This window comes from Eubalaena glacialis, chromosome 3, assembly GCF_028564815.1.
Source record: "Eubalaena glacialis isolate mEubGla1 chromosome 3, mEubGla1.1.hap2.+ XY, whole genome shotgun sequence".
NCBI classification, from domain to species: Eukaryota; Metazoa; Chordata; class Mammalia; order Artiodactyla; family Balaenidae; genus Eubalaena; species Eubalaena glacialis.
In genome coordinates, this window is record NC_083718.1 from 133,746,936 (window position 1) to 133,764,425 (window position 17,490).

At 38.2% G+C, this 17,490-nt stretch overlaps 1 protein-coding gene across 2 annotated transcripts in view; it reads left to right on the forward strand.

The window, feature by feature from the left end:
• PTGER3 (prostaglandin E receptor 3) overlaps nucleotides 1-16,100 on the forward strand; it is an 83,269-nt gene extending 67,169 nt beyond the window's left edge. For both annotated transcript variants that reach the window (XM_061184024.1, XM_061184023.1), the window contains 2 exons: nucleotides 9,239-9,330; nucleotides 11,879-16,100. In XM_061184024.1, the coding sequence (XP_061040007.1) occupies nucleotides 9,239-9,330; nucleotides 11,879-11,882 (96 nt within the window). In that variant the 3' untranslated portion in view covers nucleotides 11,883-16,100. The remainder of the gene's footprint in view (nucleotides 1-9,238; nucleotides 9,331-11,878) is intronic.
• Nucleotides 16,101-17,490: the final 1,390 nt, after the last annotated feature.

Consider the following 17,490-nt stretch of genomic DNA (forward strand, 5'->3'; position numbering starts at 1 on the left):
AGCTAATACTTCCGGAGGGCTTACTCTGTGTCAATTTCTGTTTTAAGCACTTCCTATACATTCTCCCTTTTAATCCTACTGATAATATTATGGGGTAGAACTACTGCTGTTCCCATTTAACTGAGGAGGAAACTGACGCCCTGCAAATTCAACTAACTTCCTCAAGGTCACACAGCTAATAACTGTTGGGACCAGGATTCTAACCAGGTATGTTTTAGAATCCATTTTTTTTCGATGCCATAGGCTGAATGTGGGATTTTATGAGGGCTGGGTTATAGCAGAGACTAGAGGCAGAGAAATCACTTAGGGGACTAAAGAAGGTTGCAGTGACACTGTGGGTGGGTAATAAAGGAGGAACTAAGAAAGACGCAGAATGGTTAGGGAAGAAAGGATTTCCCAGGTACATTAAAAACAAAAAACAAAAAACAAGAATCACTTGGATTTGGTGATAAGTTGGAATTGGAATTTTGAAATAAATATTCAAGTAAAATGCATTATAAGTGCCCTCCTAATGAAAAAAACTAGTTGGAAAAGAGATTTAAATTTTCTTAGCAGTGGAAAAATGACTAAATTGGCTCTTGGGAAGTATAGTATCCAAAGATTTTATCAAATGCTGTGGAAGAAACTATTATATTCTTCTTCCAGAGAAGTAGTATTCAGTCAAAATTTCCCCGCCTCTGGATATTACCCACAAAAGCCTGGCTAGATTTCAGGGTATTGAGAAACTCTCGTATTTCATTTATATAATGTAAGCCAGATTTCTGAAGGGAAAACTTTCCCCCCCGCTTACTTTGTAGCATGAAATAAAGAAAATTTCGGGGGTGAGGTACAACCTCAGTGTTGATATTCCAGCGTCTCAGAGTCTCCTGAGAAGCCAGATGTGAGAGCAGATGTTGCAGGCACTGTAACAGGTGTGGTAGAGGGGTGGATAGTATTCCCTGGGAGCCAGAGGCTAGAGCAACCATTGCTCCCTGTAGAGTCTGGGATGCTCCTCCCAGAATGGGATTTTTTTTTTTTTTGAATTTTTGAATTTCACTTTATTTTTTTATACAGCAGGTTCTTATTAGTTATCCATTTTATACATATTAGTGTATACATGTCAATCCCAATCTCTCAATTCATCCCCCCACCACCATCCCCCCACCACCATCCCCCCACCACCCCACCACCCCACCCCCACCCCCACACCATCCCCCCCGGCCACTTTCCCCTCTTGGTGTCCATACGTTTGTTCTCTACATCTGTGTCTCAATTTCTGCCCTGTAAACCAGTTCATCTGTACCATTTTTCTAGGTTCCACATATATGCATTAATATACAGTATTTGTTTTTCTCTTTCTGACTTACTTCACTCTGTATGACAGTCTCTAGATCCATCCACGTCTCTACAAATGACCCAATTTCGTCCCTTTTTATGGCTGAGTAATACAGAATGGGATTTTTAACATTTAGCCTTCCTTCCTGCATGAGGTTTCTGGCTACCAGTTATCAGTCTGTAATCCCCCAAATTGTGTCAAAGTCTTAGACTTCTCTGAGGTGGGAAGCCATTCTGCCTCCTCAGCTGCTGCCCAGCTTTACCCAATCTTAGTCCCGAAGTGAAGTGCCCATTACTGCCAGCTGCACTTGTGCTTTTCTTTCTTTCTTTCTTTTTTTTTTTTAATTCACTTATTTAACTTGGGCTGCGTTGGGTCTTCGTTGCTGCACACGGGCTTTCTCTAGTTGCGGCGAGCGGGGGCTGCTCTTTGTAGCGGTGCGCAGGCTTCTCATTGCGGTGGTTTCTCTTGTTGCGGAGCACGGGCTCTAGGCGTGCGGGCTTCAGTAGTTGTGGCTCGCGGGCTCTAGAGCGCAGGCGCAGTAGTTGTGGTGCCCGGGCTTAGTTGCTCCACGGCTTGTGGGATCTTCCCAGACCAGGGCTCGAACCCGTGTACCCTGCATTGGCAGGCCAATTCTTAACCACTGCGCCACCAGGTAAGCCCACTTGTGCTTTTCTGACTCTTGTACATTCAAGCATCTGTCTTTGTTCAAGCTTTCCCCCTCCTCCCTACCAATTCTTTTCACACCTTAGCCCTCTTGATGAAACCTCACCCCCCCAAAACAAAAGCCACTTTTATTTCCCTTTCTCTGAATTCTTAGGGTTTCTACAATCTGTACTATTGTGAGGAAACCAGTGTGAATTACATTTAAGGTCTGTTCTCTTTAGAACACATTTTAATGTTTTAGAAGGAGAAAAAGGCAGAATGCCTTTAAAAGACTAGGTTAAAACAGAAGCATTGGAGGTCACATAGCCGAGTTTCAGTGTAATATTTTTGGACGGTAAGGCTGTAAAAACCCGAAGATGAAATTCTACCGAGGAGGAGATTGTCAGACATTAGAGCCTTTATGTAGCCTTAGCTGCTCAGAGTCTCAGGGAGAGCATGAAGACCATCATTAGAAAAAAGGCGCTGCACCTACCTCTTTCATTTCTCTGAGAAGAGAAAGATGAAGGGAAGGAAAGCTTTCAAGAGTAAGAAGCAAAACTGTTTCTTCTTCTTGATAGTGTGGAATAGGAGGACCCAGAGTAGAAGCGATGCCTCACTCCGAGACCAGCAAGTGCATAAGGACAGTAGGTAATGCACCAGCGGTACGCATTTCCTTAGAATGTTGCTGAAGCTTCCATATCTATCTTTATCCCTTATATAGAACAATTAACTGATTTTTTAAAAATCAGAAAGCAATATTTTTACTGTTAAGTAATGAGCTAGGAGCAAAAGGCCTAGTTTCTAGTCCTGGATCTAGGTCTAGACTTGAGCAAGTTACTTAACTTTGTTGAGTTTTCATTTTTTTTTTTCATCCATAAAATGGAAACAATATCCACCCACTTGCAGGCACTCTATGTAAAAACACATAGAAATCATTCATTTAAACATTAAACAGTAATTAAGCTGCATTGTGGCAGGCTCTGGTCTAGTCCCTGGGGGTGCATCAGTGAACAAAAACAGATAAAAATCTCTGTCCTTGTGGGGTTCACTGACTAGTATAATTGGCCAGGTCACATTTTAGTTTTTCACACTGCTCAGTTATCCACCTCTTTCTTTTTTTATGAAACAAGTGTTTGCTGAATAACTGTTATACTCTGGGGGTGTTTACAAGTGAATCTAGTCTATAGATTGATTATGGGGCCTTATGATGGAACAGAAATAAGGAGGCTGAATTCCAGACAAGACTTTGCTGCAAGCTAGCTAGCTCTACTTTTTAGTTATAAAAAATAACTTTGTCACATATTTGCATTTCAATATTCTAAAATTATCTATATTTTTTCTCCTGGAGTAGGTCAAATTCTGCCCCTACTTATTTTACTTATTTCTTTGATCAATTAACCCCTTTTTAAAAGAATTATTTATTCTTTTAAAATTTAAATTATTTATTATTATTATTTATTTAAATTATTTATTCCTTTTAATTCTTTTAAAAAGAATTATTTATTTTATTTATTTATTTTTGGCTGCGTTGGGTCTTCGTTGCTGAGTGCGGGCTTTCTCTAGTTGTGGTGAGCGGGAGCTACTCTTTGTTGCAGTGCGTGGTCTTCTCTTGTTGCGGAGCATGGGCTCTAGGCGCACGGGCTTCGGTAGTTGTGGCACATGGGCTCAGCAGTTGTGGCTCACAGGCTTAGTTGCTCTGCAGCATGTGAGGTCTTCCCGGACCAGGGCTCGAACCCGTGTCCCCTGCATTGGCAGGCAGATTCTTACCCACTGCGCCACCGGGAAAGTCCCCAATTAACCCCTTTTTATACATCATGAAAATAAAACATTTAGTTCAGCCCTCATCAGAATGATTTGTTCATTCAAAATTAATGAAGTTTCATTATACTTGTATAAAAAGAGGACAATCTTGTAAATATTAGGTCTTAGTATGCAGCATAGGTGTATCTAGCTCAAGTACTACAATACCAGAGATGATAGTAAATTCCAAAGTTTCCAAGAGACTGGTTTTACTGTCACTGGGATGAAATCCAATTATAGAAGAAGTGTAGAGTGTAGTTAGCATGTATTCTGGGACCAGACTGTCTGCATTTGAATCCAAGCTCTGCCACTTACCTGTGGGTGACCCTGGACAAGTTATTTTACCTTTCTTTTCCTCAGTTTCCTCATCTGTCAAGTGGAGAGATGATAGTAGTGCAAACTTCAAAGAATGAACACTTGTCAAATGTTTAGAACAGTGCCTGACAAAGGGAAAGAACTTTATAATTTGGGGCTGTCTTTTAGGAGGGAGTTGAAGGGAGAGGAAATAAGAGCAGCGGATATATCATGTAGAGAAGCTGGTGGTAAAGGGAGCGAGAGATGGGACCACACTTACAGAAAGGGGAAGGGACACGCAGTCAAGAACAGGTGTTTGTGTGTATTTTATTTCCCAAGATAAGGGAAGCCTATGACTTTTGAAGGCAGTGGAATAGAGCCAGTGAACAGAAAGTTGGAAGAGGGAGGGTTAGCTATAGGCGCAGGGTGATCTATAACAAGGACACAGGTAGTTAGAGGTGCTGGAAGGTAAGTAATCATCAAATAGTTTTCTCTGTGTTCCTCAGGAATTCAGCTAGCCTTTATAATATATTACACGTCTGGCATTGAAATCCTGAAGACAATAGATCAGACCATACACCTCCGCTGTTCAGGATCAAACAGTGGATGGGGAGAAATTAGTGAGATGATGCGAAGTAAACAGAGGGAACTGAAGCAACATGCTGAAGAGTAGTCCGCACTCTGTGGTGCAGCTGGGTCGTTCTGAAAGGAACCTCGCAGACAGACTAACGCAGGGTTCACCAGACAGAGGCAGGGTGGCTCCAGGAACACAGGCATCCGGCATCCTCAGCCAAGCCACTAACAGCCAGGGTCCACCCACAAGCCATGGCAGCAGACCCAACAACTGGGTTGTGTTCAGGTGACTGGAGTGGCCACTCATACATCAATCTTTTTATCACAATTGCCACAGGAAAATAATTTGGTCCAAGAGTCAAATGCAAAGTGAAGGTCACACACACACACACACACACACACACACACACACACAGTCTTTTCTATCTTAACAGGAATCTTTAAAAATATCCTGTAAGAAGGCTGAGTAAATGAAGCTGCTTTAACTGAAAATCTTTGGGTTCTCATATCCAGAGAGAGGACCAGCTTCGCTAGCAGCTTGGGTATTATACATATTTGGTAATTTGGGAAGAACACACAAAGCTATAAGCTTAGCTAAAACAAGAGGAAGAGGACTTATTTTGAGCTGGACAGTGTCTTCATGGTGATAAGAGCTAAGATGTCTAAGAGAGGCCCATTAGCGCCTGTACATCCTACACTCTCAGGAAAGACTCATACTTTGATGTGGATGAAATTCAGTGTCTTAAAGGGGTAAAGCATTAAATGGATTAAACGTAAAAGAGTTTGGCATTGCCTGACATAAATATTTCTACCTTTTCTCCCTTCTACCCAAGGTAATTCCCTTTTAAGTATTGCTTCTCAATATAGATTAAGAAGTTTTATCCCTAGCTAAAGGGAGTCCAGGCATCAGTAGCAGGAGTGAAGGAGATTATTTTCAACAGGACACCCCGCTGAGCAGAGCTCCCCAATCTACACACATGGGCAGTCTCCTCCACTACCAGCTAAACTTAACTTGCCAAATATTTGCTTGGAGTGTGTCCCACATGACTGGATCCCTGCGCAGAACCTATCGGATCCCGTACACCAGTTCTATACCCATCCCCGGCTTCCGCTTGTTTTGCTGCTAACTGTTCACACCAGTACCTTCAGAGGCTCGCCCACAGGCAGAACCAGCATAACCTACGGGTCTTACTCCTCCCCAAAGCAGCAATGACTTATGGGTATGGGAGTAGGAAAGCCCAGACCCTTTGTCTAGAGATGGGATAAACTCTGAAGTGTAGTTTACACTCCAGAGTTTCCCAAAGCTTCAGACTGAGACTGGAATTACCTAAAATCTCACCACATCATGGCTTCTTCTCCTTCTCTGTCCTACTTTCCCACTCCCTTACTGTTTCTCCTGGGAGTACATCCTTAATAAGTCACTTGCATACAAGCCCTTGGCTCAGGGTCTGCCTCTGGGAATACTCAGCACAAGACAGTCCTTACTTATTATTCATTGATTCATTCATTTATTCATTCAAAAAAGTGCACTGAGTGTCTAAGTGCTTTCATCCCAGTGCAGTGAGTTAGAGTAGATATATAGTTAGGTGAAATGTAACCATGGATATTCTCAAGTATTATATGAGACATACAGAGACTACACATTTCTAGAGTCAAAAGAAACTTAAAATATGAACATATCATCATGCCTGATAAAGTGATTTCTACCTAGTAGGTTCTTATGTGTGCCAAAAGATTTGGTTAGTCCTTGGCCTCATAATGTTGACCACTGAGGAGAGCCAATCATTTCTTAGAATGCTGTTTTACTCACAAACATTTATTGGGCTCCTGCTATGAATCAGAAAGTGAGAAACCGACACACTCATAAGTATTGGGTTTGCCAAAAAGTTTGTTCGGGTTTTTCTGTAAGATGTTACAGAAAAACCCAAACGAACGTTTTGGCCAATCCAGGACAATATAATGAGATAATTGCATCTTGAATAATGTATACGATGCCATGGAAATATGATAGAAGGAAAGATACTTTTCCAAGAAAACAAAAGACTGGATCTTGGAGGAAAAGTACAATTGATTCTGGACAGAAGTAGGGAGAGGCATTTTAGAAAGGGAATAGCAAACTCCATAGTAATTAGGTGTAAAAGAGCATTGGCAGGTTTCCGGAAGTGTGAGTAGTTTACAGGATTGAATCAAGGGTCACACGAAGAGGAGAAGCAGGAGATAAACCCAGAGGTGGAGGTTGGAACCACTCAGTGGTGCACCTTAGGTACTCCAGAATTTTATGCTGTAGCAATGGGGAACCTTCAAAGATGTTTAGAATTTGCCAAGGTTTGCCTTGGAAACAATATGAAGGATGTGTTAGAGAAAAGAAAGACTCCAGTCAGAAACACTAGTTAGTTAGAAGGCCGTTATTAGGTTAAATCAGATATAATATCCAATATCCAACCATTTCTGATCCAACAAAAATGTGAATTTCATATAGTTCAGATTGATACACTGGACAAAAAGAATGAGGGTGAGACTCTGAACAATGACGTGAAGACTGGAGAGAAGGAGTGAAATAAAAGAGACATGCAGGAGAGAAAATTGGCATGAAATGCAGGGGCAGAGTAAGCTGCAGAATTAGTTGTGACCGTGAAGCAAAATTTTGTAATGTGAATGGCGGAGTGAATCACGGAGAATGTCCATAAGGAAGATGGGTTCCACCAGGGGGTGGTTTAGGGGGTGGAACAGGGCGCCATACCATGCTTCAGAACTCACGGCTCTTCACCTATTACCTTGCAGTGCCTCATTTCTCTTTAGTTCCTTCTTTTCCTGCTACTTGACATTGGACAGGCATATGATACCCAAATGCCTACTGTTATATTTGCTCTTAAAGTTGAGCCAACAAATAATGCAATCCCAAGTGTATTTACTTAGTTAAAGCAGTCCTCTAAATGAGAACCTAAGCAGCATGACAGCAGGAAGAGAAACTTAGCGGTCCTCTAGTGAAGGGACCCAATCTAACCAGATTGCTCTTTAACAGATGAAGGGTCTTCTCATACAGGGGCACACAGGGGATTCTGAAAGTCTCAGAGAATGAAGAGGAAAACCTGTTTTGTTTTTCTTTTCTACTTTGACCTCGACTCTGACCACTCTTCCAGATCCACCATGTTTCTATAAAAAGTGTCACTGAACATCTTCTGTTTGCTCTGAAATAGATATTGGCCAAATTATATTTTTTTGTTGCAATGAAGACATGTCATTTTATTGTCCTTCAAATAACACTGCCTTCCTAAAACAAAAAATTGTCTATTTGCTTAACACAGTCAAGAACTGGAGAACCACATGTCTGTCTGGACATTTTATATAATGTCATGCCACTTGGGTTGGACATGCTATTTAAGATGATCTTAGCTATACTCTTGAGAAAAAAAGGACTCTAGCAATCTGATAAAAAAGACTGACTAAGGATACATTGAATTCAATTTCTTTTTGTTCTTTCTTGTAACAATTTCTTATAAGAATTTCGTTTCATTTTGCTAGTTCTTGTAAGAGAATTATTAAGAAATGTATAAAAAGGAAACATTTTTCAGGTATATTTTCTATTTATGTATTTCAACTTTGTCGAAATGTGTATATTTCAATATTTTATTGCATTGAATGAATTTAAGCGATTATTTGTAGAATGCTGTTGAGGGACGGGCCTCAGGGCAAATTATGCAGCATTGTTCATTCAGGCCACAAATACTTACCGACCGTCACCTATGTGCCAGGCACTGTGGTAGCTGTTGGAGATGCAGTGATAAGCTAAACCAGGCATGGTTTCTGCCCTCATGAAGCTTGTAGCCTAGAGATAACAACTCGTGTTAAACAAATAATCACACAAATAACTAGTCGTTACAAACTACAATGAATTCTTGAAAAGAAAATAGTGGGTCACACAGTGGGAGACCAGTCCTAGTCAACAGGGTATTCTCTGAGGAAGTGATTTTCCAAGTTAAGACCGGAAGGACAAGTAGTAGTCAGCCAGGTGATGAGGGAACGGAAGAGCACTCTGGGTAGGGGAAGCTTCAAGTGCAAAGGCCCTGAGGTAGGGAGGAGGATGACCTTGTTTGTGACGTTCCTGGACGGCTAGTGTGGCCTGAGCACACGGTAGCAAAAGGTTCAAAGCAAAGCTGGAGTTGCAGCCAGAGGCTAGATCAAGCAGATAATGTTAAGAATTTTGATCTGTACCCTAAGAGCAACAGGAAGCCACTGAAAGCTGGAGAGTGGTAGAATTAGATTTACCTATAAAGATCATTTGAAGTCAGTGAGCTTTCATTCGGCATTTAACAAATGCTGTGATAAATGCTCTAGGGCTCCCGAAGTCACATTAGACCCGATTTCTGCTCTCAAGTAATGTCTGGTGTATCAGTGTGCGAAGAAATAGAATGTGGGTCAAAGCACAGAGGCAGGAATGGGACAGTTTCGGGGAGATAATATCTAAAACATCTTTGTTTACTCGGTCATAACCGATGGGCATTGATGTATGGATTGGAGCTCTGCTGTTTTTTAAAAGATGTTCCGGGAAGTGTCATCTGATGAAAAGAGTCATAATCAATAATTCATCCACTGAAACCCTCTGTCTGTTCACAGATCAGGCACCACACAAACAACTATGCCTCCAGCTCCACCTCTTTACCCCACCAGTGCTCCTCAACCTTGACGTGGAGTGACCACTTGGAAAGGTGAGATGTAGAAGCGGTCTGGATCTACAGCTTAGCCCTCCCCCATCTCTCTGTTGTGATCCGAGTTCATGTTACAAAGGCAGAATATCTCTAAGAATTAAAATGCAAACTAAGCACACACATCTGATTAAGGAGGACTAGATTCCCCAAGGAGCTACTGTTGTTTTTTACAACTTCACTTACATTTCCTCCAATTAAGAACTTTCTGAGACTGGCTCCAGGCTGCTCTTGGAACTGACCAACTCCATGTAGTGAAAGAGCCTGCACATCACTTACTTTTCATAGTAAGAACAGTCTCCAGGAGTATTTCTTAAATTTTTTTTAAATTAAAGTATAGGTGATTTACAATGTCATGTTATTTTCAGGTCTACAGCACAGAAATTCATACATATATATATTATATACATATATATATTTTATATATATATATACATATATATTATACATACATATATATATTATATATATAATATATATATATATATATTCGTTTTCAAATTCTTTTCCCTTATAGGTTATTACAAAATACTGAGTATAGTTCCCTGTGCTATACAGTAGGTCCTTATTGGTTATCTATTTCGTACGTAGTATTGTGTACATGTTAATCCCATCCTTCCAGGAGTATTTTAAAGCTAAGTGACCCCTGTTTTGCTTAGGCACCAGAACTCAGCATGTTCACCATATGTTTAGCACACTCTTACTTGCCCTTTCGATTATGTCTGTTTTGTATAAAACAGCTATTTCAATGAATGAACATTGCAGAAAGCAGAACATAATGCCAAATGTGATGCACGTTTGGTCAGACTAAATTTCGAGCATTAGTTTCCTCCCTCAAACATTTCCTTTCAATATTCTTGTTACTGACTGTAGGGTTAACTGAATGAATAGTCTTCTGTGTATCATTGCATTGTGTGATCTTTTTTGTTTTAATGAGAGCATGTAAAAAGTTTTAATTTATTTTCAAAGATAGCATATGTCTTTTCAAATAAGTTGAACTCTTCATTTTTAATGGCAAGTCAGCATGTTCATTTTATTTCATTCCCTGGGTACAGCTGGGTACAATAGCTCCTCTACTCAATATAAGTTGTTATGAGAGATGTGGACATTCAAGCAGCTCAATTTCTTTGACCATTTGTTCTCCCATAGTGGCAGTAACTGAGAGATAATCACTTCTGTTCTTCAGGGCAAGATCTAAATGTGTTTTTCAATAAATACTGTGCAACAATGCCCAAAGGATAAGAATAAGCTGGTTGCTTCTGGAACATACCTCAAAAATCACAAGGCCAATAAAGTTTTTACTCAACTCACTTTTATGGTCTTATATCCTTCCCCTGGATATCTGCCTGTAATATACATATTACAGGCACTGTTTTGCTATGAACACAGATCCCTTGGAAAACAAAAGAAGGGAAAAGAAGGGAGATACCCAGCTCCCATCTCATTATTGGTAGGTTCATGCTAATCCCACTTTTAATTTTTTAAAGTAAATCTTATCATACTTCCCCTCATTATACAAATAAGCCAGGCTCTCTATAGAAACTTTGGGAAATAAAGAAAATTAGAAAGAAAGACAACTTACTAAACTTTACTTCCACTACTCAAGAAAAACCCACCATCATTTTAGTGTACTTCTCTCTTCATTTTCCCCTACACTTTCCTTGATTTAGTTTTACATACTTATGATAATATATACTCATTATTGTGTCTTTTTTTTTTACTTCATTTAACATAAAATAAGCATTCCTCAGATTATTTACAAATTATTTTTAAAGTAAATTTAATATTTATGTAATAGCCTATTAAAAGAATATACTATAGTTTACTTAATCATTATGTGTGTTCAAATTTGGCACCGTGATGAATAGAGTTGTATCTATTACCCAAAGACTGAAATGCAGAATTAAAAAAAAAAATATTTGTGATTTTTTTACCAAAAGTATACTTTAAAGAATAAATAATATATAAATTTTTAATATTCTTGAAAGATGCCTATAGTCTGCTTTCAAAAAGAATTACTAGAGATTTAAAATTTCTTCAGCAATGTGTGAGAGTTTCTACTTTGCTTTATTCTAACCAGCACTGTATGTATCTTAAGACACACACACAATACTTTGTTGGTTTGATAGGAGAAAAATTGTATTTCATGGCTCTTTCAATCAGTACTCTTCCTGATGCTTTTAGAGTGTGGTTATATACTAATTAGGGCTTGTTTTTAAGGCAAGATTATTTGACCATTCACTGTTTATACAATTGATATAGTTTTATAATTTGATTATTCTTCTGGATTACAATCTTGGAAACCAGAAAAATTGCTCAGAATGAAGGCATACACTTAGCATAATTAAATGATCCAGAGGCTTACATGATCCAAGATCCAGAATTATTTAAATTGCTTTTATTTACAAAACACAGATGTAATTACTTCAAACAAGAATGTTTTGATGTCTAAGACATTATATTTCGCACTTACGTCTTAGTCCTCACACCATACAAAAACAAAAGTATTCCTATCCATGCTTATTATATCTTTTTCTCTTTATTCTAACAGATAATGAAAGAACGGAGTTGGACTTTTTATTGTAATTCCTGCTTCCCTGAGTTTGTGTATTTCTTCCTACCCGAGAAGGAGAATTTTATATTTTGATTTGGATTGTTTCTTCTTTTTCATCTTTTTAAAAAATTTAATGTTTTTTCTTGTCAGTAATATCCACTGAGACCAAGTTTATTACTGTAATACGTGTCTTTGAGTATTAAAAATTGGTTTCTGGGACTGGATTTTGAGCATATATTTAAGAAGCTGGGCACGATTGCACAGATGGTGACTGGTGAAAAAATGAGAAAAAGAAAACCCCATCCTTCAGGAGTTTTCCCCCAACCTCAAACCCTTATGTGAATCTCAACTGATGTGGATGTCTTTACATTTTATGGTAGTTTTGATTTTACAATATGAGTTTGAAAAAATCAGTAAAAGTTTTTGTCAGTGAAAAGTCAACTTACTGAGAGCAAGAATTCAATTAATAAGACATAAACTTCACGAGATAGAAAAGGATGCCAAATGAAGGCAGGAGGGTACCATGACCAAAGATATTTATGCAAAATGTGTGATTACTGTTTTGGAGATGTGTTCTTCTGGGCTAAGCTGGGAACTAAAAGCCCTTAAGTCTGTATTCTGGTTATGTGTCATTTAGTAACTCAGGAATCAGCATAATTGTTATTTCTCTGTCTTTGAAGACTGAAAGGTGTGATGCAACGAAGGGCTGTCTTGAAATGTCATAGAAAATAATAATGAAGCTAAGGGGTGAACTGTTGAGTTGGAGCATTAAAAAATCCGGGTGCAGTCTCCGATCCACCACTATCAATTCAGCATTTCTTACAACTTCTTCTTGGGTGGCATACAAAAGACAAAATTAATAAATGACATAGTTATCAACTATGAAGCTTTGTTACTTTTTTATGAAATAAAAGGGTCTAGTTTGTCTGAAATAAGAAATTCTGTGAACTTTAAAAAAATACTTTGAGTCCTCTACTATCTCTCAGCTAATGTGCCCTTACCTGCTCATAAATTCAACGAACATTTCTTTCTCTTGTCTTTCTTTCCCACTCCCTTCCTCCTTCTTTTCCCTCACCCCATTCACTTAATTCAACACATATTTATTGAGTGTCCCTTCTTTAGGCACCTAAGGGCCATGCTGTCACCTACGAGGATATCTTGGAAAGAGACGATAATATGGTATCAGTAGTTTTGCAATAGGACCCTATACTGTGACTCCATTGTCATTTCTGTCAATGAGATGAAACCAAAATAGTTGAATCATTCCTTTTGACTAGTTGAACCAGTGTGAATTAGCTGCAAACTACAATTATTTTCATTAAATATGTATTGAAATTCAAGCACCATGTAACTGGCACGAAACTGATGCTGTACACAATCCCTTTATTCAGGTTTAAATTCAACATATTTTATTGAGCAAGTAGAATTTGCAGAACATCATAGGAATATCCACACTCCTGTTACCTCTCTATCTGTCCATCATCCAGCTATATGGTTGTCTAGCTTCATCTATTTACTATTTTATTTTTACAAAAGAGGGTAAGGTTTACAGAGGGCTTGCCCAATGTCACTTAGCTAACATAAGTAGGAATTCAGATCCAAGTTTAAGTTTTTTGATTCCAGGTTTACTGTTCTCCCTACAGCAGAGTGGGATGTGAGACTTATTACAATGATACTCCATTTATAAGACAATGTGATTTAGTAATAAAAGCATGGGTTTTGGAATCAAACTTGGATTTAAATCTGGCTGTGCCACTCATTAGCTCTGTGAACTTGAGAAAGTTAATTAATTTCATTTAGTCTCAATGAATTAATCTGTAAACTAAAGACAATAATACTTACCTGTGGGGTTATTGTGATAAGGTACATAAAGTGAGTGTAACACAATAGGTACTCAATAAGTATTAACTGTGATTAATTCTTTATCTAGACTTACCTCCAACTGTATAATACAAGTTCTCACTTTCAACTATAAACTGGCTTCCTGACTGTGTGGGTTGAAATGTCATGGACAGAATCAACATTATGTAACAACAAATCCCTGGATGCTATTCTTCTTGATTCTAATACCTCATGGTTACTTTTGCCCACACAAAACCTACTCATCTCCCACATGTTCGAATCTCACCTTGTCCTTAGGCCTTGGACAATTTAAGTACAGAAGCCCCTCCTTATCTGTGGTTTCAGTTACCAGTGGTCAAGCGCAGCCTGAAAATATTAAGTGGAAAATTCCAGAAAAAAACAATTCATAAGTGTTAAATTGCATGTCATTCTGAGTAGCATGATGAAATCTCCTAGGGTTCCGCTCTGTCTTACCTGGGACGTGAATCATCACTTTGTCCCCCGTATCCCACTCATTAGTCACATGGTAGCCCACTCAGTTATCAGATCCACTGTTGAGGTTTTGCAGTGCTTGGGTTCAAGCACTTAATATGCTTTTTACTTAATAATGGCCCCAGGGAATTCCCTGGTGCTCCAGTGGTTAGGACTCCGCGCTTTCTGCCACCAGCCTGGGGTTCAATCCCTGGTCGGGGATCTAAGATCCCCCAAGCTGCGAGGTGTGGCCAAAAATAATAATAATAATAATAGTCCCAAAGCCCAAGAGTAGTGATGCTTGGCCATTCGGATATGCCGAATAAAGAGAAATTGTAAAGTGCTTCCTTTAAGTGTAAAGTGCTTCCTTTAAGTGAAAGTTCTTGATTTAATAAGGAAAGAAAAAAAAAATATGCTGAGGTTGCTAAAATCTACATAAGAAGAAATCTTCTATTCTTGAAATTGTGAAGAAGGAAAAAGAGCTAGTACAATAACTATTGTTTATTATCGTTAATCTCTTACTGTACCTAATTTATAAATTGAACTTTAAAATAGGTACTTATGTATAGGAAAAAACATACTATATATAGGATGCGGTATACTATCTGTGGTTTCAGTCATCCACTAGGGTCTTGGAATGTATTCCCTGAAAATAAGGGAGGACTACTCTGTCTTTGTTATCTGCTTACCTCTCTCCCCAGCTCTGAAGTTATATAGTGCTCATTTCGATAATTACTGTATTATTCCTTAAATATTTTCATTATGCATGTCTTTTTCCCTTGACAAAATTCTATTTCATGGTTGACAGACACATTTCTTATATTTTCTTCATGGGTCTCATAGCACTAGTACAGTATTTGACACCACAAAAAATGGGCTGTATAGACCTGGTTCCTGACTACATATAGACCTATGACTTTTGCATTGGAAGAAATAAACTCCTGCCTACTTCTACCAACATTCTATTGCAGAGCCAGTGATTTCATTCAGCACCACTGCAACCCAGTGTGAAACAAAATAAACAAAAGCAAAAAAAATCCAGCTATGCTGTTCCCAAAAGAGGTTGGGACAGGGTAATGTGAAGAGGCATGCCAAGCCATGCTGAGATCTCAGAGCCAGGGCAAGGAAAGGAAACAGGGAATATTAGGGTTAGAAGACTGAGCTTCCATCAGAAGTTATATTTATCCAAATTCTCCCAAGGAAGGAGGAGAAAATTAAAGTCATTATCTTTTGTATGTAAATGTGTATATGTATCTTATAAGGGGACCTTGGTCCACGAAATATATGAAAATTCAGACAGTGTTGAATTGGTCTACATTTTTAGTGTCTACAAGAACGACTTTTAAAAATTAAATAAATAATGAAAACTAGATTATAAGGAAACCATATAAGCTACCTAAGAGAACAAAAATTTTTTCAACATCTTCAGTAGTTGGAAGCACATTTAAAAGAAGTGTATTGTTAAGATAATTGTAATTATTCAGACACCTTAAGGATCTGAATAAAATATACCTTGCTTGATATGCTTTTAATTAATTACTATGAATGCTTAAATGTTTAACAGCTGTCTTAAAAAATATTTGTGCTTATGTGTTTCATTAATCCAGGCTTTTATTAAATATTTTAATTCAAAATATGTCTAGGCTTACCCCATGGATTAAAATGTTTCTCTCTTTATTAATGTTCTAAGACTTTATTTTATTGTCATTATCTGAAATGCTTTTTTATATAAAAATAATTTTTACAATATGCATTTTTAAGTGCTTTTGTAGTTTGTTTGTTTTTTTTAATATTCAACCATATTGTAAGCCCCTTGTGGGCAGGACCTCTGCTTTTGTACCTACAGAGCCTAGCACTGTGGTAAGCACATAGAAATTGCTCAATAAAAACTTGATGGCGAGTCTAAGTTGCCAGACTGCAATCTACATGAGTGATGCCTAAGACACTAGGTATGCACAGTATGGGAAAAGGTAGCATTTAGTTGACAGTTGATTATTAACTTTTCCTCTTTGATGTGCTGTTTCGGTCAGTCTTTTTTTTTTTTTTTTTTTAATTTATTTATTTTTGGCTGTGTTGGGTCTTCGTTTCTGTGCGAGAGCTTTCTCCAGTTGCAGCGAGTGGGGGCCACTCTTCATCGCGGTGCGCGGGCCTCTCACTGTCGCGGCCTCTCCCGTTGCGGAGCACAGGCTCCAGACGCGCGAGCTCAGTAGTGGTGGCACACGGGCTTAGTTGCTCCGCGGCATGTGGGATCTTCCCAGACCAGGGCTCGAACCCATGTCCCCTGCATTGGCAGGCAGATTCTTAACCACTGTGCCACCAGGGAAGCCCTCGGTCAGTCTTTGAATCTGAGTGGTGCAGAGAGTCTTCTTTACACTTCTTGAAGAAAACAACTGCAAATATTTGTTGAATATGGGGCGATTGCTGTTAGAAAAAAAAATAAATGAGATAAATAGAAACTACATATAAAATTAACTTGTCTTTTGGTTAGCTAAGTTATTTCTTACGTTGGTATATGAGCTGAATTTTACTACACTTAGAAGTAAATGAAGGTATTGCTGAAGATATATAGCCTGCGGAATAAAATGAACATAATTTGCACATATGAGGGCAGTAGAAAATTTTCATTTTACGACTTTTTTGAGCGAAGTATAGTGTTTTCCTTTTCGGAATAAGTATACCAGAGCCATAGTAAATGAATAACAGTCATTAGCTGATTTCTTAAAGAAAGTTAGTGGTTGCTGATCATGGTTTTTTATCAGTGTATTTAACTTATAATTGAAATATTAAATCTTTTTAAATGCTTTGGAAATAGACAAAAAGGACTTATTCAGAATTACTTAGAGAAAATAATAAAGAATAAAATTGCAGGTATACATAGAAAACATGAGAACTTAAATAATAAGCACAAAAATACTATGGCACAGGAAGGGCAGAAGAGATTATACACTAAAAAACCACAATGCCATGTAAAATACAGGGTTAAACCAAACAGAGACTACCAATAGAAATTCAGGATTAGAACAAAGGGATGTAAATTTGTTATAAGACTAGACAAAGTATGATTCAGTAATAAGTGCTCCATAAATACTTGCTGATTGTTGTGGTGGTGGTGGGAGAGGCTCCTGCTTCTGCTGGTAAAGAATAGAAATAGATATTCAAGCAAAATTAAGTAAATGTCATACTAAGAGAATTTGGAGGGAATAGGGAAAACATAGTAATATTTTTTAATAAGACTTTGGAAAAAAATTAAAGATTGAGTTAATCTTCTTTCTATATATCTAACCTTCCTTTAAATT